The following is a 22,128-nucleotide window of genomic DNA, read 5'->3' as shown; positions in this document are numbered from 1 at the left end:
CACCATGTGCTTTTTAAAAGTGACCAAGCTACACAGACTAATCTATTAGCTTGTATTAAATTGTATTAGCAGCTACTATATAAAAATGCATATAGTGTATATTTGAAGAGGCAAATAGGAGAGCACTCTAATGTGTCAAAGGGTATAATATGTGACACTGCACCTCACAATCTAAAGCGCAACTACCTATGTTGTCATTTAATCAGGTTTTACAGCAAAGGAAACAGACACGCACCTGTATGGAATTATCCTCTAATTTTTCTGTTCCAACTTCAGTTACGCTCAGCTGAAGGCGGTAGAGCTTGGGTTTATCTCTGGAGTCAGAGCCATCTGAATTGTATGGAAAAAAGATACTTAGAATATGAAAACAAAGCCTCAAACAACTGGTATCTCAGCACACAAACTCAGACTTCTCCATTTTAAAGGGATACTTTTTTTTTTATTTGCAAGAGAGGAAATGTTTTTTATATGAGAGAGGGAATTTTCCTTGGATCAGTTTTGTTCTGACTTAACATGTAAAAAAAAGGTAATCGTTTAAAGTGACAGTGTACTGTAAAAGATGTTTGCCCTTAAAATGTTTTTAATGACTTTTTATACCAACTACAGAAATTAAAATGTATGGGACATTGCTCCTTTATGTATATTTTTGAATATGAAACAGCATTTTCTGCTAATTGAAACCCCAACATAATTAAATGGGCTGAGCTTTTAGGTTGGGCAGATATAATTAGCATATCAGTCTATTTACACAAAAGTCTGCCTTACCTTTTTATCACTGCTTGCTCAAACACCAATACATACAGAGAACACTGGAAAACTTAACATTTTAGTATCTCTCTGTCACACACCAAACTAGGTAAGTTATTGAAATTTTCAGTATAGGTGGGGATCCGGAGCGTATTTTGGCCTAGGCAAACAAAGCACTCGCCTAGGGCGGCAGATTGGGAGGTGGCAGTACTTTTTGTGGCTATATTTGTAAGATGCTTACAGTTATTTTAGAAGTATTATACAGGCATATAATGGAGACCTTGCCCAAAGAGCTTATATTCTAGGGGGGGGGGGGTATAATAAGAGACTGCCCATGAAGCTTACAGTTTAGAGGTAGCTCTGAAACTTTCTTTTATTCAGCCAGCTATTGCCTTTAGTTCTGTCGGCTTTCAGCACTTAGAATCATTTTTGGAGAAGTATTGTTTCAAGGAATGTGTGTTTTATATATATATATATAAAAAATAAGCAATATAATATATAAATATTGCAGCAATATATCCAGTTAAGTATAGTGAATACTATAAACTATTTATGTTGACATTAGCAAGATCATCATTTGGTTTTAAGCAAAGAAAAACTTCTCTATTTTTTTTACAATGTATAAAGCTCTGTGCATTTTGTTCAGTGTTTTTATACAGTGCTAGGGATCACAGACTCACCATAACGATATGTAACATTAACAAATTTATACATTGGAATTATGTATTAATCATATTATTTGTACTCAGTGGTTTACTGTGGCTAAATTAAGGAATCCAACTCTTAGTCTGTCAATTGTATATTAAACACTAAAATCATTACACTTGCACCTTAGCAGTCAAAGTCAAGTGCTTAATACTCCACATATAAATATTTAAAACACTACATACTACAAAATCAAACAATATAAGCTACAGTCCATGAATTAATGGATACAGACCACAAGAGTGCGTTGTCAATTTAAGGCTCACTATATTTAAAAAAAATATAATGCAAAAACGTAATTCTCATTTCATTAGATGAGAAATCTTTTGAAAACTTTTAGGAATTGAAATAAGTATACTGAAAGAAAAATGATGTGACCAACACTGTATAGGACAGTCTTAAAAAAATAATAATTCATAGCTAAAGGAATACTGAACCCAAATTTTTCTGTCATGCTTCAGATAGAGCAGGCAATTTTAAGCAACTTTCTAATTTATTCCTATTATCAATTTTTCTTCCTTCTCTTTGGTATCTTTATTTGAAAAAGCAGGAATTAAGCTTACGAGCTGGCCCATTTTTGGTCCAGAACTCTGGGTAGCGCTTGCTGATTGGTGGCTACATTTAGCTTACATTCCTGCTTTTTCAAATAAAGATACCAGGAGACAGAAAGAAAATGTAATAATAGGAGTATATCTAGAAAGTTGCTTAAAATTGCACGCTCTATCTGAATCATGACAGAAAAAAATTGGGATTAGTATGCCATAAACGGGACATGGACCCCAAATGTTTTCTGTCATTATTTAAATAGAACACACATTTTAAACAACTTTCAAATGTACTTATATCCATTGTTGCTGCATTCCTCTTTGGTATCTTTGTTGAAGGAACAGCAATGCACTAATGGGAGCTAGCTGAACAAAAACGATAAGCCCAATGAGAAGTGGCATATATGAGTAGACACCAATCAGCAGCTAGCTTAGTTTCTGAGCCTACCTAGGTGTGCTTTTCAACAAAGGATACCCAAATGAACAAAGCAAAATAGATATTAGAAGTAATTTGGAAAGCTGTTAAAAGGATCTGAATCATGAATGTTGGGTTTCATGCCCTCTTTAAAAAGTAACTTAAAAGAATCTGCACGTTAAGAATTTACAATAATGTGTGCAGGCCATTAACTAAAATATAATAAAATAGTTAATTTAACATGAAACATTTGTCTAGATATAACTAAAACTACCATTACCAAATTTTAGTAGAAATGTTGGAATGGAACAGAATAATTTTAAAAAGCCACACACAAAAAATCCAGATTCTTATTTTATAAAAGTAAATAAACTATTTTCACACAAAATAAACATCTGAAGAATCATCATTTTACATCAAAGCACTTTATAGCTTGCTGCAATGACTATTTGTGTAGTTAATCAAACATACCAGCAAACTAAATTTTTTAAACATTTGCTGCACTATTTATAGATTTTAATATTTTGCAGGAATGCACTAAAATAATAGCACATCTGCAATATCCCCTCATTTAATATATATAATTAAAGGGACATGAAACATTTTTTCCTTTCCCTATTCAGATAGGCATACAATGTTTTAACTACTTCTCCAGTTTAAATCTATTTTTAAATTAGCTTCATTTTTTTGGTATCCTTAGTTGAAGGAGCAGCTGAGCACTGCTGGAAACTAGCTGAATACATCAGGTTAGCCAATAACAAGAGGCATGTATGCAAACGCACCAATGAGCAAGCTAGCCTCCCATTAGTGAACTGCTGCTTCTGAGGCCCTATTAAACAAAGAGCACATTTGATAATAGAATGCTTTATAGGAATTATAAAAGTTTAACTGACTTTATGGAGTCTTTAATGTGAGAAATAATCACTAGCTCTAATACGACTTAAAAGGACATAATACCATATGTTAAATTGGTTGAAAGTGATGCAGCAAAACCTGTTAAAAAGCTGACAAAATATTGCCTGAACATCTCTATGTAAAAAAAGGAAGATTTCACTGAAATCTCACAGGGTTTCATAGTACACTTCCTTATACTGAATAGGAAAATAACATGACAGTGCCCTCTGCATGTTATATGCATGCTCCCTTGCAAGTCCTGAGACTAGCATTCTGATTGGCTGCTTTAAAGTCACTTTACAATAGGACACGGTTACTGAGGAAATGTTGAGGTAAAAATATGCTTCCTTTTTTACATAGAGATGTTCAGATTATATTTTATAGTCAGCTTTTTACAACTATGCTGCCCATCACATTGTGATTGCTTTCATATATTTAAGTATCATGTCCCTTTAAAGGGAAACAATCAAAAATTAAACTTTCATGATTTCAGATAGAGCAGGCAATTTTAAACAACTTTCCAATTTACTTCCATTAACAAAATGTGGCACAGTCTTTATTATATTTAAACTTTTTGAGTCACCAGCTCCTACTAAGCATGTGCAAGAATAAGCGTGTATGCATTTGTGATTGGCTGATGGCTGTCACATGGTACAGGGGGAGTGGAAAAAGACAACTTTTAAAAATTGTCAGAAAAAAATCTACTACCTCATTTGAAGTTCAGACTAAGTGCTATTGCATTGTCTTGTTATCTTGCATTTGTTGATTATGCAAATTCTACTGCGTTGACTGGTCCTTTAATAATATCATTCAATTATTTCAGTCCATAACCCTCAGTGAATTTATTTACAATTTTCCCAATTTTAATAAAAATAACTCCAAAAATAATATTAGGAATATTTTGAATGGTCTATTGCCACGCTACAAACCACCACTTGGACACTGATGAGAAATGTTTTATGAAACTACTCAATTGCATAATTAGGTAGTGTATTGTTCATTCAATTAAAGAACATAAGTGTAAAAGAAAATCCTCTGTGTGATATTGCAAGCAACAGAATGTTCTATGTTTTCAAACTTCTGAAAAGGAGAGTAAACACATTGTTAAAGACTGCTACAGAGCAGCAATGCACTCCTAGGAGTTAGCTGGCCACATCAAACAAAAAGCATGTGTGTGTAGCCCACAATCAGCCAGCTAGTTCCCAGGAGTGCAATGCTGCTCCTGAGGCCTATCTAGGTATGCTTATCCAACAAAGGATAAGAAGAGAATCGCAAATTTTATAGTAAAAATAAATTGAAACTTATCTTAAAATTGCATGCCCACTTTGCATCATAGAGCTTTAAAGGGACAGTCTACACCCAGAATTGTTATTGTTTTAAAAGATAGATAATCCCTTTTTTACCCATTCCCCAGTTTTGCATAACCAATACAGTTATATTTATTTATTTTTTACCTCTGTAATTATCTTGTAATCTAGGCCTCTGCAATCTGCCCCTTTATTTCAGTTCTTTTGACAGACTTGCAGTTTAGCCAATCAGTGATGGCCTCACAAGGATAACTTCATGTGTATGAGCACAGTGATATCTATATGAAACAAACATGAACTAACACCCTCTAGTGGTGAAAAAACCTGTTAAATGCATTCTTAAGAGGCGGCCTTCAAGAGTCTAGAAATTGAGCATATGAACCTCCTAGGTTAAGCTTTCAACTAAGAATGCCAGAGAACAAAGAAAAATTGTTGATAAAAGTAAATTGTTTAAAAATTACATGCCCTATAAAAAATAATTCACTAGTTTAAATGGACAGTTTACTCAAAAACTTTCTCTCCTTTCATTTGTTCCCATGATCAATTTTACCTGCTGGAAGTGTATATTAAATTGTTAACAAATAAAGATCCTTAGTCTTTACATTGGCATTTGAAATAGCTGATTTAGCCTGTAGTATCCCTACCTATAGTGAAAGTTTCTATACCTAGGTATAGGATATTGAGAAACTATGTAAACACAGCCAGCAATAGAAATTACACTCACAGTGGGAGGTTAGAAGAGATAAAGCCTCTAAAATGTTTATTTTAAATTGTTTTAAAAGGGACAGTCAAGTCCAAAAACAACTTTCATGATTTAAATAGGGCATGCAATTTTAAACACATTCCCAATTTACTTTTATCACCAATCTTTGCTTTGTTCTCTTGGTATTCTTAGTTGAAAGCCTAAACCTAGGAGGTTCGTATGCTAATTTCTTAGACCTTGAAGATGCCTCTAATCCTGAATACATTTTGACCACACTAGAGGGCATTAGTTCACATGTTTCATATAGATAGCATTGAGCTCATGCACGTAAAGTGACCTAGGAGGTGAGCACTGATTGGCTAACCTGCATGTCTGTCAAAAGAACTAAAATAAGGGGGGCAGTCAGCAGAGGCTTAGATACAGATAATTTACAGAGGTAAAACATGTATTATTATAACTGTGCTTGGATATGCAAAACTGGGGAATGGGTAATAACATAATTTATGCTTACCTGATAAATTTATTTCTCTTGTAGTGTAGTCAGTCCTACGGGTCATCCATTACTTATGGGATATATTCTCCTTCCCAACAGGAAGTTGCAAGAGGATCACCCAAGCAGAGCTGCTATATAGCTCCTCTCACATGTCATATCCAGTCATTCGACCGAAACAAGACGAGAAAGGAGAAACTATAGGGTGCAGTGGTGACTAGAGTTATAATTTTAAAATTTAGAACCTGCCTTAAAAAGACAGGGCGGGCCGTGGACTGAACACACTACAAGAGAAATAAATTTATCAGGTAAGCATAAATTATTTTTTCTCTTGTTAAGTGTGTTCAGTCCACGGGTCATCCATTACTTATGGGATACCCATACCAAAGCTAAGTACACGGATGATGGGAGGGACAAGGCAGGAACATTAAACAGAAGGAACCACTGCCTGTAGAACCTTTCTCCCAAAACCAGCCTCCGAAGAAGCGAAAGTGTCAAATTTGTAAAATTTGGAAAAAGTATGAAGTGAAGACTGGGGAATGGGTAATAAAGGGATTATCTTCCTTTTTAAACAACAAAAATTCTGGTGTTGACTGTCCCTTTAAGTATTGTACAGAGACAGAGAGAACAAATGGAAGCATTTGAGTGATAAGATAATGAGATTTGATCCGTCTGCAAGCTTAGTCTATTTTGATGGGCTGGGGTGTCAAAGAGGAAATCCAGCTATTTCTTTTGCAAAAGGAAGCATAATTTAAAAGTGAACTGTCCCTTTTTTAGATAAAAAAAAGCTCTTATATTTCAGAGGCATAAGAATCAATATGATAAGGTAATAACATTTCTTATTTCACATATTTCAGAAGAATGTAAAACCCCTGTAAAGTCAATAAAAGAAGCATCCGCTATTAGATTTTTCAATACCATCTGAAACAGCCCCTTCTGCATTATATCTGCCAAAATAATTCTGTAATTTTGCAGTATATTGTCTAGATCTTTAGATGTATATAATTTCAAGTACTACTGTGCACTGAACAGTGTTAAATCGTCAAAAAACATCCACTTTTCTTGAACTATTTTATAAATGTAATGAGAGAGAGAGATTAGCACCAAAGTTAACAAAACTTTGATACATAGTTAAGTGCCCCACCCTCATGTTCACAAAACAGTGTCTGTTTATACAATCAGTCAAAGATTGTTTTCAAAGGGGTGGAGCAATATTTTATGCAACTTGTCCATGCTCTACAATAACAATTTTTTAGGGATAGTATTTTTTTTCCATAATATCTCTTAAAGGGACACTGAACCCAATTTTTTTTTTCTTTCGTGATTCAGATAGAGCATGCAGTTTTAAGCAACTTTATAATTTACTCCTATTATCAAATTCTCTTCATGCTCTTGGCATCTTTATTTGAAATGCAAGAATGTAAGTTTAGATGCCGGCCCATTTTTGGGGAACACACTGTGTTGTTCTTGCTGATTGGTGGGTAAATTCACCTACCAATAAACAAGTGCTTTCCATGGTTCCGAACCAAAAAATAGCTTAGATGCCTTCTTTTTCAAATAAAGAAAGCAAAAGAACAAAGAAAAATTGATAATAGGAGTACATTAGAAAGTTGCTTAAATTTGCATGCTCTATCTGAATCACAAAAGAAAAAAATTGGGTTCAGTGTCCCTTTAATATTCACCATATTTAGCTTTCCTGAGCAATAACGTGTTTATAAATATATTTGTTGTAAACTACCATCACTTTGCCATCTGATTTTTCTGAATCTGACTACACTAGTTTTAAAAGATACTATATACAAAATAAAATAAAAAAATAATGCTTAAAGAAAAAATGAGCAAAAAGAAGGAGAGTATTTATTTGCAGAAGAATTGGTTTGTTAATTTCAAAGTAGGCATAAAAAAACACATTTACCTTCAAAAGAATGATAGTTGTAGTAGGAAAAGTGATTCCTTCTGCCTGAGAAGAGAATACATGCACAGACAGGGCCCAGGTTAAAATACCACCAGCAGAGGAGAGACCATGCACAGAGCAGGAAGAAATGAGAGGAAGAGAGAACACAGGAGTGAGAATTTCTAGACAGATAACTTGTGTTTTTTTGTTTTGTTTTTAACAATACATGGATTAGAAAAGTTATTAGCAGTACATTATACATTAGCTTAAAGGGACAGGAAACCCCAACATTTTCTTTCATGATTCGCATAGAACATACAATTTCAAACAACTTTCCAATTTACTTCTATTATTAAATTTGCATTAATTATCTTGTTATCCTTTGCTGAAGGAACAGCATTGTACTACTGGCAGCTAGCTGAACACATTAAGTTAGCCAATCACAAGAAACAAAATGTGTACAGGCAACAATCAGCAACTAGCTCCCACTAGTGTATGATATGTGCATATTCTTTTTCAACAAGAGATACCAAGAGAACAAAGCACATTTTAAAAAAAATAGAAGTAAATTTAAAAGGGTCTTAAAATGACATGCTCTATCTGAAAAAACATAATTTATGCTTACCTGATAAATTCCTTTCTTCTGTTGTGTGATCAGTCCACGGGTCATCATTACTTCTGGGATATAACTCCTCCCCAACAGGAAATGCAAGAGGATTCACCCAGCAGAGCTGCATATAGCTCCTCCCCTCTACGTCAGTCCCAGTCATTCGACCAAGAATCAACGAGAAAGGAGTAACCAAGGGTGAAGTGGTGACTGGAGTATAATTTAAAAGATATTTACCTGCCTTAAAACAGGGCGGGCCGTGGACTGATCACACAACAGAAGAAAGGAATTTATCAGGTAAGCATAAATTATGTTTTCTTCTGTTATGTGTGATCAGTCCACGGGTCATCATTACTTCTGGGATACCAATACCAAAGCAAAAGTACACGGATGACGGGAGGGATAGCAGGCTCATTATACAGAAGGAACCACTGCCTGAGAACCTTTCTCCCCAAAAATAGCCTCCGAAGAAGCAAAAGTGTCAAATTTGTAAAAAAATTTGGAAACAAAAAGTATGAAGCGAAAGACCAAGTTGCAGCCTTGCAAATCTGTTCAACAGAGGCCTCAATTCTTAAAGGGCCCAAGTGGAAGCCACAGCTCTAGTGGAGTGAGCTGTAATTCTTTCAGGAGGCTGCTGTCAGCAGTCTCATAGGCCTAAACGTATTATGCTACGAAGCCAAAACGAGAGAGAGGTAGCAGAAGCTTTTTGACCTCTCCCTATGTCCCAGAATAACCGACAAACAGGGAAGCAAGTTTTGGCGAAAATCTTTAGTTGCCTGCAAGTAGAACTTGAGGGCACGAACTACATTCAGATTGTGTAGAAGACGTTCCTTCTTTGAAGAAGGATTTGGACACAAGGATGGAACGACAATCTCTTGATTGATTTCCTGTTAGTAACTACCTTAGGTAAAGAACCCAGGTTTAGTACGCAGAACTACCTTGTCTGAGTGAAAAATCAGATATGGAGAATCACAATGTAATGCCTGATAACTCAGAGACTCTTCGAGCCGAGGAAATAGCATTAAAAACAGAACTTTCACAAGATAACATCTTTATATCAATGGAATGAAGGGGTTTCAAACGGAACACCCTGTAAAACGTTAAGAACTAAGTTTAAACTCCATGGTGGAGCAACAGCTTTAAACACAGGCTTGATCCTAGCTAAAGCCTGACAAAAGGACTGGACGTCTGGATTTTCTGACAGACGTCTGTGTAACAAGATGGACAGAGCTGAAATCTGTCCCTTTAATGAACTAGCTGATAACCCTTTTCTAAACCTTCTTGTAGAAAAGACAATATCCTAGCGATCCTAACCTTACTCCAGGAGTAACCTTTGGATTCGCACCAGTATAGGTATTTCCGCCATATTTTATGGTAAATCCTTCTGGTAACAGGCTTCCTAGCCTGAATCAGGGTATCAATAACCGACTCAGAAAAACCACGTTTTGATAAAATCAAGCGTTCAATTTCCAAGCAGTCAGCTTCAGAGAAGTTAGATTTTGATGTTTGAATGGACCCTGTATCAGAAGGTCCTGTCTTAGAGGTAGAGACCAAGGCGGACAGGATGACATGTCCACTAGATCTGCATACCAAGTCCTGCGTGGCCATGCAGGTGCTATTAGAATCACTGATGCTCTCTCCTGTTTGATTTTGGCAATCAATCGAGGAAGCAGCGGGAAGGGTGGAAACACATAAGCCATCCTGAAGTTCCAAGGTGCTGTCAAAGCATCTATCAGACCTGCTCCCGGATCCCTGGATCTGGACCCGTAGCGAGGAAGTTTGGCGTTCTGGCGAGACGCCATGAGATCTATCTCTGGTTTGCCCCAACGTCGAAGTATTTGGGCAAAGACCTCCGGATGAAGTTCCCACTCCCCCGGATGAAAAGTCTGGCGACTCAAGAAATCCGCCTCCCAGTTCTCCACTCCCGGGATGTGGATTGCTGACAGGTGGCAAGAGTGAGACTCTGCCCAGCGAATTATCTTTGATACTTCCATCATTGCTAGGGAGCTTCTTGTCCCTCCCTGATGGTTGATGTAAGCTACAGTCGTGATGTTGTCCGACTGAAACCTGATGAACCCCCGAGTTGTTAACTGGGGCCAAGCCAGAAGGGCATTGAGAACTGCTCTCAATTCCAGAATGTTTATTGGAAGGAGACTCTCCTCCTGATTCCATAGTCCCTGAGCCTTCAGAGAATTCCAGACAGCGCCCCAACCTAGTAGGCTGGCGTCTGTTGTTACAATTGTCCAGTCTGGCCTGCTGAATGGCATCCCCCTGGACAGGTGTGGCCGATAAAGCCACCATAGAAGAGAATTTCTGGTCTCTTGATTCAGATTTCAGAGTAGGGGACAAATCTGAGTAATCCCCATTCCACTGACTTAGCATGCACAATTGCAGCGGTCTGAGGTTGTAGGCGTGCAAAAGGTAACTGATGTCCCATTGCCGCTACCATTAAGCGATCACCTCCATGCATTGAGCTACTGACGGGTGTTGAATGGAATGAAGGGACACAGCATGCATATTGAAGCTTTGTTAACCTGTCTTCTGTCAGGTAAATCTTCATTTCTACAGAATCTATAGAGTCCCCAAGAATGGAACTCTTGTGAGAGGAACAAAGAGAACTCTTCTTTTCGTTCACTTTCATCCATGCGAACCTTAGAAATGCCAGAACTAACTCTGTATGAGACTTGGCAGTTTGAAAGCTTGAAGCTTGTATTAGAATGTCGTCTAGGGATCCGGAGCTAACCGAAATCCCTCGCGGTCCTTAGTACCGCCAGAAGAGGCACCCAGAACCTTTGTGAAGATTCTTGGGCCGTAGCCAATCCGAATGGAAGAGCCACCAAACTGGTAGTGCCTGTCTAAGAAGGCAAACCTTAGATACCGGTGATGATCTTTGTGGATCGGTATGTGAAGGTAAGCATCCTTTAAATCCACTGTGGTCATGTACTGACCCTCTTGGATCATGGGTAAGATTGTCGAATAGTTTCCATTTTGAACGATGGAACTCTTAGGAATTTGTTTAGAGTCTTTAAATCTAAGAGTGGCCTGAAAGTTCCCTCTTTTTTGGGAACCACAAACAGGTTTGAGTAGAACCCTTGTCCTTGTTCCGACCGCGGAACCGGATGGATCACTCCCATTGATAACAGATCTTGTACGCAGCGTAGAAACGCTTCTTTCTTTATCTGGTTTGTTGACAACCTTGACAGATGAAATCTCCCTCTTGGGGGAGATAATTTGAAGTCTAGAAGGTATCCCTGAGATATGATCTCTAGAGCCCAGGGATCCTGAACATCTCTTGCCCAGGCCTGGGCGAAGAGAGAGAGTCTGCCCCCTACTAGATCCGCGTCCCGGATCGGGGGCTCTCGGTTCATGCTGTCTTTGTGGCAGCAGCAGGTTTCCTGGCCTTGTTTGCCCTTAGTCCAGGACTGGTTAGGTTTCCAGCCTTGCCTGTAACGAGCAACAGCTCCTTCTGTTTTGGTGCAGTGGAGGTTGACTGCTGCCTCCTGTTTTGAAATTTCCGAAAGGGACGAAATATTAGACTGTCTAGGCCCCCCTTAGCTTTGGCTTTGTCTTGAGGTAGGGCGTGGCCCTTACCTCCTGTAATGTCAGCGATAATTTCTTTCAAAACCGGGCCCAAATAAAGACTGCCCCTTGAAAGGTATATTAAGTAATTTGGACTTAGAAGTAACATCTGCTGACCAGGATTTTAGCCACAGTGCCTATACGTGCCTGTATGGCGAATCCTGAGTTCCTTAGCCGTAAGTTTGGTTAAATGTACTACGGCCTCCGAAATGAAATGAATTAGCTAGTTCTAAGGACTCTAAGCCTGTCCATAAATGTCGTCTAGCGTAGATGAACTAAGGTTCTCTTCCAGAGACTCAATCCAAAATGCTGCCCGCAGCCGTAATCGGCGCGATACATGCAAGGGGATGCAATATAAAAACTTGTTGAATAAACATTTTCTTAAGGTAACCCCTCTAATTTTTTATCCATTGGATCTGAAAAGCACAGTATCTCCTCACCGGGATAGTGGTACGCTAGCTTAAAGTAGAAACTGCTCCCTCCACCTTGGGGGACCGTTTGCCCATAAGTCCCGAGTGGTGGCGTCTATTGGAAACATCTTTCTAAATATTGGAGGGGGTGAGAACGGCACACCGGGTCTATCCCACTCCTTAGTAACAATTTCAGTTAGTCTCTTAGGTATAGGAAAAACGTCAGTACTCGCCGGTACCCGCAAAGTATTTATCCAACCTACACAGTTTCTCTGGTATTGCAACGGTGTTACAATCGTTGAGAGCTGCTAAGACCTCCCCTAGTAGTACACGGAGGTTCTCCAATTTAAATTTAAAATTTGAAATATCTGAGTCCAATCTGTTTGGATCAGAACCGTCACCCACAGAATGAAGCTCTCCGTCCTCATGCTCTGCGAGCTGTGACGCAGTATCAGACATGGCCCTAGCATTGTCAGCGCACTCTGTTCTCACCCCAGAGTGATCACGCTTGCCTCTTAGTTCTGGTAATTTAGACAAAACTTCAGTCATAACAGTAGCCATATCTTGTAATGTTATCTGTAATTGGCCGCCCAGATGTACTAGGCGCCAAAATATCACGCACCTCCCGGGCGGGAGATGCAGGTACTGTCGCGTGAGGCGAGTTAGTCGGCATAACTCTCCCCTCGCTGTTTGGTGAAATTTGTTCACATTGTACAGATTGACTTTTATTTAAAGTAGCATCAATACAGTTAGTACATAAAATTTCTATTGGGCTCCACCTTGGCATTGGAACAAATGACACAGATATCTTCCTCTGAGTCAGACATGTTTAACACACTAGCAAAAAAACTTACAACTTGGTTATAATCTTTTTTAGCAAAAAAAAAAAAAAACGCACTGTGCCTCAAAGAGGTACTAAACGATTAAATGACAGTTGAAATAATGAACTGAAAAAAAACAGTTTATAGCATCAAACTTTAAAACAACACAACTTTAGCAAAGGTTTGTTCCCATTAGTAAAAAACAACACTAATTAAATTTGTACATAAGAAAACAAAGCAACGTTTTTTATTCACAGTCACTATAAGAATTCTCACAGCTCTGCTGAGAGAATTACCTCCCTTCAAAGAAGTTTGAAGACCCCTGAGATCTGTCAGAGATGAACCGGATCATGCAGGAAATATAAAAGTAGCTGACTGGAAATTTTTGATGCGTAGCAAAGAGCGCCAAAAACGGCCCCTCCCCTCTCCCACACAGCAGTGAAGAGAAACGAAACTGTCACAATTAAAGCAAAAAACTGCCAAGTGGAAAATAATGCCCAAATATTTATTCACACAGTACCTCAGCAATGTAAACGATTCTACATTCCAGCAAAAACGTTTAACATGAGAATAGTTATTAAAAGGATTAGTGACCTTTAACACAGTAGTTCCGGTGAAATACCATCCCCAGAATACTGAAGTGTATACATACATGTCATTATAACGGTATGGCAGGCTTTTCTCATCAATTCCATTCAGAAAATAAAAACTGCAACATACCTCAATGCAGATTCATCTGCCCGCTGTCCCCTGATCTGAAGCCTTTACCTCCCTCAGATGGTCGAGAACAGCAATATGATCTTAACGACTCCGGTTAAAATCATAGTAAAAAAACTCTGTCAGATTCTTCCTCAAACTCTGCCAGAGAAGTAATAACACGCTCCGGTGCTATTTTAAAATAACAAACTTTTGATTGAAGTCATAAAAACTAAGTATAATCACCATAGTCCTCTCACACATCCTATCTAGTCGTTGGGTGCAAGAGAATGACTGGGAACTGACGTAGAGGGGAGGAGCTATATGCAGCTCTGCTGGGTGAATCCTCTTGCATTTCCTGTTGGGGAGGAGTTATATCCCAGAAGTAATGATGACCCGTGGACTGAACACACATAACAGAAGAAATCCAAGTTTATTTTTGGCTTTCCTATCCCTTTAAAATAGTAAATTAATATTAATATTACATGCAAGAAAGTGAGTATAAAAGCTACAGACGCCAAGGATTAGTGAACAAGCAGTGTGAGCACAACAGTGTTAATAAGGCCTGGTAAACACAGTAACTCTACTTAAAATATGTCTATATACAATAAAACTGACTCTTGCTGGGTGACTGAATTAGAGGACCTCCTACAGGAAGAGAAAATGGCAATATTCTTTCTTCCCTAGCTCCAACCCTCCATATAAAGACAGAAATCCTAACAGTGCAGTCTAGCTCATGTAACAGGCTGTCATCAGGGTCCATTTTGAGCTACAAACCAAACAACTTCATTTTGAAGCTTATGATGAATGTCTGTGGTCATCAGGATTACTATGTATCTGAAGAACTTAAAGGTACATGTTAGCCAAAATTGACTGCATTACAATTTTGAATGGAAGCATTTCTGCAAAACAATGTGAAGAGAAAAAATGTACATATGTTCTGCTGTGTCAATAAAAGGGATACTAAACCCAAATTTAGTCCTTCATGATTCAGATAGAGCAAGCCATTTTAAGAAACTTTCTAATTGACTCATATTATTACATTTTCTTTGTTCTTTTGGTATCTTTATTTAAAAAGCAGGAATGTAAAGATTAAGAGCCAGCCCATTTTAGGTTCAGCACTTAGGATAGTGCTTGCTTATTGGTGGCTACATTTAGCAAACCAATAAGCAAGCATAACCCAGGTTCTCAACCAATAATGGGCCAGCTGCTAAGCTTTAGATTCCTGCATTTTAAATAAAGATAGTAAGAGAACAAAGAAAAATTATTAATACGAGTAAATTAGAAAGTTGCTTAAAAATATGGGTTTAGTGTCCCTTTAAACAATGATCGCTTTTACTACAAGCAATTGTGATTATACAAAAATCTATTAAGCAGAAATGCACTCATATGCCTCTTTTAAAAGGGGATTTAAAAACATTTTATTTTTTATTTCTTGTTTTTTTTAAACAGATGTTCCTGTTACATGTTATGCTTGTGTAATTTGTCCCTGTACACCAAAAAAAAAACAGAAGAGATTGCACTCCAACATTGTGACAAAAGTGAAGAACATTATTGTAGCATACAGCAATGTTTCGGAGGTCCTGCCCCTTTATCAAGCTAACACAACATTAAAACAAGCAAACTTTTAAACCCAAACCCCCAAAATGTTGCTCTATGCTACAATAAACTTTTGTCACAATATTGGAGTGCAACCTCTTCTGTTTTTATTGGTTTATATCTGCGTTTTTGGAAAGACCCAGATAGTTAGGACCCTGCAACATGCTACCTTGAATTTTTTGTTGGAGTGCAGGTATGAACTGTGTTTTAGTGTCACTGTACACCAATAGAGCTGGTGAGGGAGCTGTGCTTATTATTGAGCTTCTATCTCACAGAAGAAAAAAAAAGAAAAAAAAGATTTAAAAAAAGGTTTAACGTGCAATAGAGATGTGTATTTTCATTAAAAAATTATCTTAATAATTTGATTTCTTTAAAATGACCTGGAGAGCCGCGCTATCCCTGATGCTACTTCTCAGAACCCCGGGGCCACGCTAATTGGATGATTTATTTGGCGGATCTCAGAGCTTGCATTAAAGGAGAAGGTCCTTTAACGTTGGCCCTGGGATCCGGAGCACTAAGCCTCCTATAAACGTCGCCCAGGGCTCTGAGAAGGATCAGGGTTAGCGCGGCTCTCCAGCGTGCTAGAGATAAGTGTAACGCTACAGGTGAACTTTTTCACCTGCAGCAAAGGAACATTTACTTTTGTTTAACAAAAACAAATGTTAATGTTAAACTAATATTCAGTATTTGTTTAGTTTAAAACAAAATTCATACCTAATAGTGCAACAGACGAATATTCAGGGACACGAATTTCCCTAAATATTTGTTCCAAAAGATTCGGACGAACCAAAATTTTTGGCGCTGCACAAGTCTACAGTTTATTGAGTGCTCCTTCATATGTATGAAACACATATTTACAGTTCAATGTCTATTCCAGTGAAGTTTGGATATTGTTGCTAATGTATGATGTAGCACGTCACGTTGCCACAAGTGAAAATTATACCTGTACACAGGTTGTCAAGTACTTGGTAAAACAAGTTATTTTTCCCCTTTATCATTAAGTGTACATCATTTTATACATCCGTGCTCACTACAAGCAGTTCTCTACAAGACTGAGAAAAGCAAGTAAATACCTGGATATCTTTACATAAAATGTTTAGTTATATGTAATGAAAAAACTTTGCAATATATATTCAATATTTACTTTGCCCCCTTTTCATGTGATTTAACTGAGAATTGAAGATTTTCTCATTTTCAGAACTTGAAATGCACCGTGCTGTCTTCTCAATGCTAACCTTGCTACATATCTGTCCCTAATTGGCTTTATCAGATAACAACTGCAAAACAATGCACTTTATACTAACTTTATGACCATCATTAGCCTTGTTGTCTCCAGCCTAAAGCTCAGATTGGCTCCTCCAAATAAGGAAAATGGTGGGCGGAGTTTGGCTATTAAAAAAATAATTCTAGGGAAAAGGTTGTTAATTTGTTTTAACAAAAATGTTTAGACTTGGCTGATATGTTATTCTATAGCAACACAACAGAAACTTCTTGTAATTACAAGGTGTTTACTGTACCTTTGATGTTATACAAACAACCGTTAACACTCGTTGATATGTATAAATTCTCACTCTAAAAATAAATATCAGAGAATTACACTTAAAGGGCAATAAAAGTGTAATTATAATATGAATGATAAAATCCAGTGCATTTTGTTAATAAAGGAACAATAAATAATAAATACATTTCATTGGACCCCTTCTAATTATGGGTTCTGCCATATTGGAACCTAGGTTACACTGTAGGTATCTGAATGAGAGTTGCTGCACACGTGCAAACACGTCAGCACTGGAATACAGTGAAAGACAGATTACAAAATGGCGGCACCCATGACTATAGGGAGGCGAGGAATAACCTCAATACTATGCTTATAAAATGGGACAGTTAAAATTCTGCAATTATTATTATTATTATTATCAGGTATTTGTAGAGCACCAACTGGAATCCGCATGTGCATGCCATTCCTGTGCAAGGACACAGCCTATGCCAATGGCCCCGTCTGACTGGCTCACAATTGGTCTTGGCAGCAGAGCCCGCCCATGTGGATGCCAGCTCCTAAGTGCAAATCAAGCACAAGTGTTAACCTCTTAGCCTGGGCCTACAAATGTTAGCACATAAGAATCTGATTAATTAATATTCCTGTTACCAAATTCTCGCATATAATTATTTGACTATCACTGCATCAATTTTTTTTACTACATATAGCACTACCGTAACACTGTACAGCGTTTAAACCTTATTATTCGGTTTTATAAGCAGATATTTTATTAATTGTCATTCAAGCTTAAACCAAAATCATTGTGCAGCACATAAAATCTTCCATTTTTTCCCCAAAATATTGGTTGACCATCTTCTAAATATTCCAGAAGGTTACTACCTTTTAAATACATTTAAACCCTTGCTTTATGCATTTATAAATATTGTCTATGGGATTTACTATTTTCTAAAATACTTCTAACTTTTAGCAACTGAAAATATTTTATTTTAAAATAAAAAAAAGGAAACGCTTACACTAATTAAGTAATGGACAACAGCCATAACAAGCAAACTCTTACCTGGACTTAATATCTACCAAGTAAGGGAGCTTATCAGGTGAAATTGAGAACCCGTAGCTGTCAGCCCTATCTTTGACTTTCTGTTGTTTGCCATCTGTTTTCTTGTTATTCTTTAGGATATAGTCTGGAGGCCTTCTTTTTAACTGGAATACGAGTTCTCCTGAAAATACACAAAAATGAAGATTAAAAGGTACCAATGTCAGTAAAAAAGGGTACGGTTAGGGTCCATTTGTGAACACTTAGGGTACAACTGCTATGGTTGTACTCTCAATGGATCATAATTACACCTTAAAATGAAAGTAAATCTTAGCGTTTTACAAATGCTAGGATTGACTTTTGAAACAAATAAAGAGGACTTTCATTCATGAAGTATAAGATACTTCATGTAGAAAGCTCCTTATTTGTTTTAACTGATCGCCGTTCTTAGCTGCTACAGCAGCACACGGCTAAAAATTATTTTGCTAAGAGGTAACGTTTTCACCTCTTAGCCAATAGCAGTGCGGTAAATCGGCTCCCATGGGCGCCAAGCCGGATTTACCGCACGGCTATTGGCTAAGAGTTGAAAACGTCACCTCTTAGCAAAACATTTTTTTAGGCCTTGGGCTGCTGAAGCAGCTAAAAACGGCGATCAGTTAAAACAAATAAAGGAGTCTTATACTTCATGAATGAAAGTCCCCTTTATTTGTTTCAAAAGTCAATCCTAGCGTTCTTCACAGTGTGGCGTATAGTGCGGTCCCACCCGCTCTATACGTATGTCTCAACCGCGCACCAGTTGAGCTGTGGACCTGCATATGCGTTCAAAGCCAAATTAGTTACATTGCAACATAGTATTCAATGAATGAATCCATTCATTGAATACTATACTGTCAGCGAACGCAGCAGCATATAGAGCATGCGTGTCACGTGAACACGCATCTGAACTGAATATGAAGATTTTGGTTTAACGCATGCGCAGAAGATGGGCATGAGGTTTCAAAAAAGGGGTTGAATGCCCCGGGGGGGGGGGGGGATTGGCAATTGTATTTTACAAGACGTGTCAATCAGAAAGACAATATGGCGGGCGGAGGAAGTGCGGAAGGAATAAGAGGAATAAAAGGTATATTTTAGAAATATTACTTTTTTTTTTTTTTAACTGAATTAAATTTCCCTTATTTTGGATAAAATAATATGGCGTTAACGGCTGACCTTAACTTTACATTCACTTTACAATCATTTTAACAAACCATATCTTCAATAAGACTGTGTTGCTGGTTCTAAATAGCACACAAGCACTTAACATTTTAATGTTTATATTTAGAGCATGAAGATGATAACTCTTACACATAAAGCAAATATATTAACTTAAATTACAAATAAAAAAGAAAATTTATGCTTACCTGATAAATTTATTTCTTTTTTGACACGATGAGTCCATGGATCATCTTAATTACTATTGGGATATTCACCTCCTGGTCAGGAGGAGGCGGGAAAAAGAGCACCACAGCAAAGGATATTAATCATCTTAATTACTATTGGGATTCAATACCCAAGCTAGAGTACACAGATGATAAGGGAGGGACAAGACAGGGAACCTAAACGGACGGCACCCACTGCTTGAAGAACCTTTCTCCCAAAGGCAGCCTCAGCCATGGCAAAAGTGTCAAATTTGTAGAATTTTGAAAAAGTATGCAGAGAAGACCAGGTTGCAGCCTTGCAAATCTGTTCCACAGAGGCCTCATTCTTGAATGCCCATGAGGAAGCAAAAGCCCTTGTGGAATGAGCTGTAACTCTCTCTGGAGGCTGCTGTCCAGCAGACTCATATGCAAAACGTATGATACTTTTCAGCCAAAAAGAAAGAGAAGTAGACATAGCCTTTTGTCCCTTACGTTTTCCAGAGAAAACCATGAACAAAGCAGAAGGCTGACGAAAATCCTTAGTCGCCTGCAGATAAAACTTTAAGGCACTAACCACATCCAGATTGTGCAAAAGTCGTTCCTTCTAAGAGGAAGGATTAGGGCACAAGGAAGGAACAACAATCTCCTGATTAATGTTCTGATAAGAAACAACTTTAGGAAGAAAACATAATCTAGTGTGCAAGACTACCTTATCTGAATGAAAAATTAGGTAAGGAGAGTCGCACTGCAAAGCCGAGAGCTCTGAAACTCTGCGAGCAGAAGAAATACATTTTTTCAAGATAACAACTTAATATCGAAAGAATGCATAGGCTCAAACGGAGCCCTTTGAAGAACATTAAGAACTAAATTAAGACTCCAAGGAGGAGTAACTGGTTTAAATACAGGCCTAATTCTGATCAAGGCCTGACAAAAAGATTGCACGTCTGGTACATCCACCAGACGTTTGTGAAGCAAAACAGACAAGGTAGAAATCTGCCCTTTTAGGGAAGTCGCTGATAACCCTTTCTCCAAACCCTCTTGGAGAAAAGACAAAATCCTAGGAATCACTCTACTCCAAAAGTAGCCCTTGGATTCACACCAATAAAGATATTTACGCCATATCTTATAGTAAATTTTTCTAGTAACAGGTTTACGAGCCTGAATCATAGTCTCTATGACCAAATCTGAAAAACCTCGCTTGGATAAGATTAATCGTTCAATCTCCGAGCAGTCAACTTCAGAGAAACTAGATTTGGGTGATGGAAGGGCCCTTGAATTAGAAGGTCCTTCCTCAACGAAGTCTCCAGGTGGCAGAGATGACATGTCCACTAGATCTGCATACCAAATCCTGCGAGGCCAAGCCGGTGTAATGAGATCATCGAGGCTCTCTCATGCTTGATTCGAGCAATAACCTGAGGAAGAAGAACAAACTGAAGAAATAGGTATGCTAGACTGAAGGTCCAAGGTACCGCCAGGGCATCTATCAGTACCGCCTGAGGGTCCCTGGATCTCGACCCGTACCTCGGAAGCTTGGCATTCTGCCGAGATGCCATGAGATTAAATTCCGGCTAACCCCATTTGAGAATCAGTCTGGAAAACACTTCCGTATGGAGTTCCCCACTCCCTCGGATGAAAGGTCTGCCTGCTCAGGAAGTCCGCCTCCCAGTTGTCCACCCCTGGGATGTGGATCACCGACAGACAGCAAGAGTGGGTTTCCGCCCACTGAATTATTTTGGTTACCTCTGTCATCACTAAGGAACTCCTCGTTCCTTTCTGATGATTGATGTAAGCCACTGAAGTTATGTTGTCCGACTGGAACCTGATAAACTGGACTTAGGCTAACTGGGGCCAGGCCAGAAGAGCATTGAAGATCGCTCTCGGTTCCAGAATGTTTATAGGTAGAACAGACTCTGAATCCAAACTCCCTCATCCTTTAGGGAGCCCCAGACTGCTCTCCATCCTAGAAGGCTGGCATCTGTTGTCACAATAACCCAAGATGGTCTGCGAAAGCAGGTTCCCTGGGAGAGATGATCCAGAGACAACCACCATTGAAGAGAATCCCTTGTCTCCTGCTCCAGTAGTATTCGAGGAGACAAATCAGCATAATCTCCATTCCATTGCCTGAGCATGTTTAACTGCAGAGGTCTGAGATGGAACCGAGCAAACGGGATGATGTCCATTGTCGCTACCATCAGCCCGATTACCTCCATGCACTGAGTCACTGATGGCCGAGGAGTGGACTGAAGGGCAAGACAAGTATCGAAAATCTTTTATTTCCTGACTTCTGTCAGAAAAATCTAAATTGTTAGGGAATCTATTATGGTTCCAAGAAAGTTACCTTGTCTTTGGGACTAAGGAACTCTTTTCCAAATTTACCTTCCATCCGTGAGATGCAGGAAGGATAATAACATTTCCGTGTGGGATCTTGCTTGTTGTAAGGATGGCACCTAGACTAGGATGTCCTTCAGATAGGGCGCCACTGCAATGCCCCGTAGCCGAAGCACCGCCAATAGCGATCCCAGAACCTTTGAGAAAATTCTGGGAGCTGTGGCCAGACCGAAAGGAAGAGCCGTGAATTGGAAGTGTTTGTCTAGAAAGGCAAACCTTAGGAACTTGTGATGATCCCTGTGAATGGGAGCATGCAGGTACACGTCCTTTAAATCCACAGTTGTCATAATTTGACCCTATTGGATCAAAGGGAGAATGGAACGAATCGTTTCCATCTTGAAGGACGGTACTCTGAGAAATTTGTTTAGACTCTTGAGAAAAATTGGCTGAAGGTTCCCTC

The 22,128-nt window shown here is 38.4% G+C and overlaps 1 protein-coding gene across 1 annotated transcript in view; it reads right to left on the bottom strand.

Annotated features, from left to right (window-relative positions):
- AFDN (afadin, adherens junction formation factor) overlaps positions 1-22,128 on the bottom strand; it is a 502,926-nt gene that overhangs the window by 282,112 nt on the left and 198,686 nt on the right. Inside the window, exons 8-9 of the mRNA XM_053710918.1 lie at positions 17,974-18,127; positions 236-353 (exon numbers count right to left, since the gene is read on the bottom strand). Coding sequence (XP_053566893.1) covers positions 236-353; positions 17,974-18,127 — 272 coding nt within the window. The remainder of the gene's footprint in view (positions 1-235; positions 354-17,973; positions 18,128-22,128) is intronic.

Source organism: Bombina bombina, chromosome 4, assembly GCF_027579735.1.
Source record: "Bombina bombina isolate aBomBom1 chromosome 4, aBomBom1.pri, whole genome shotgun sequence".
Classification (NCBI taxonomy): Eukaryota; Metazoa; Chordata; class Amphibia; order Anura; family Bombinatoridae; genus Bombina; species Bombina bombina.
The sequence above is the reverse complement of the archived record's forward strand: the minus strand, read 5'-3'. Positions and strand labels throughout refer to the sequence as shown.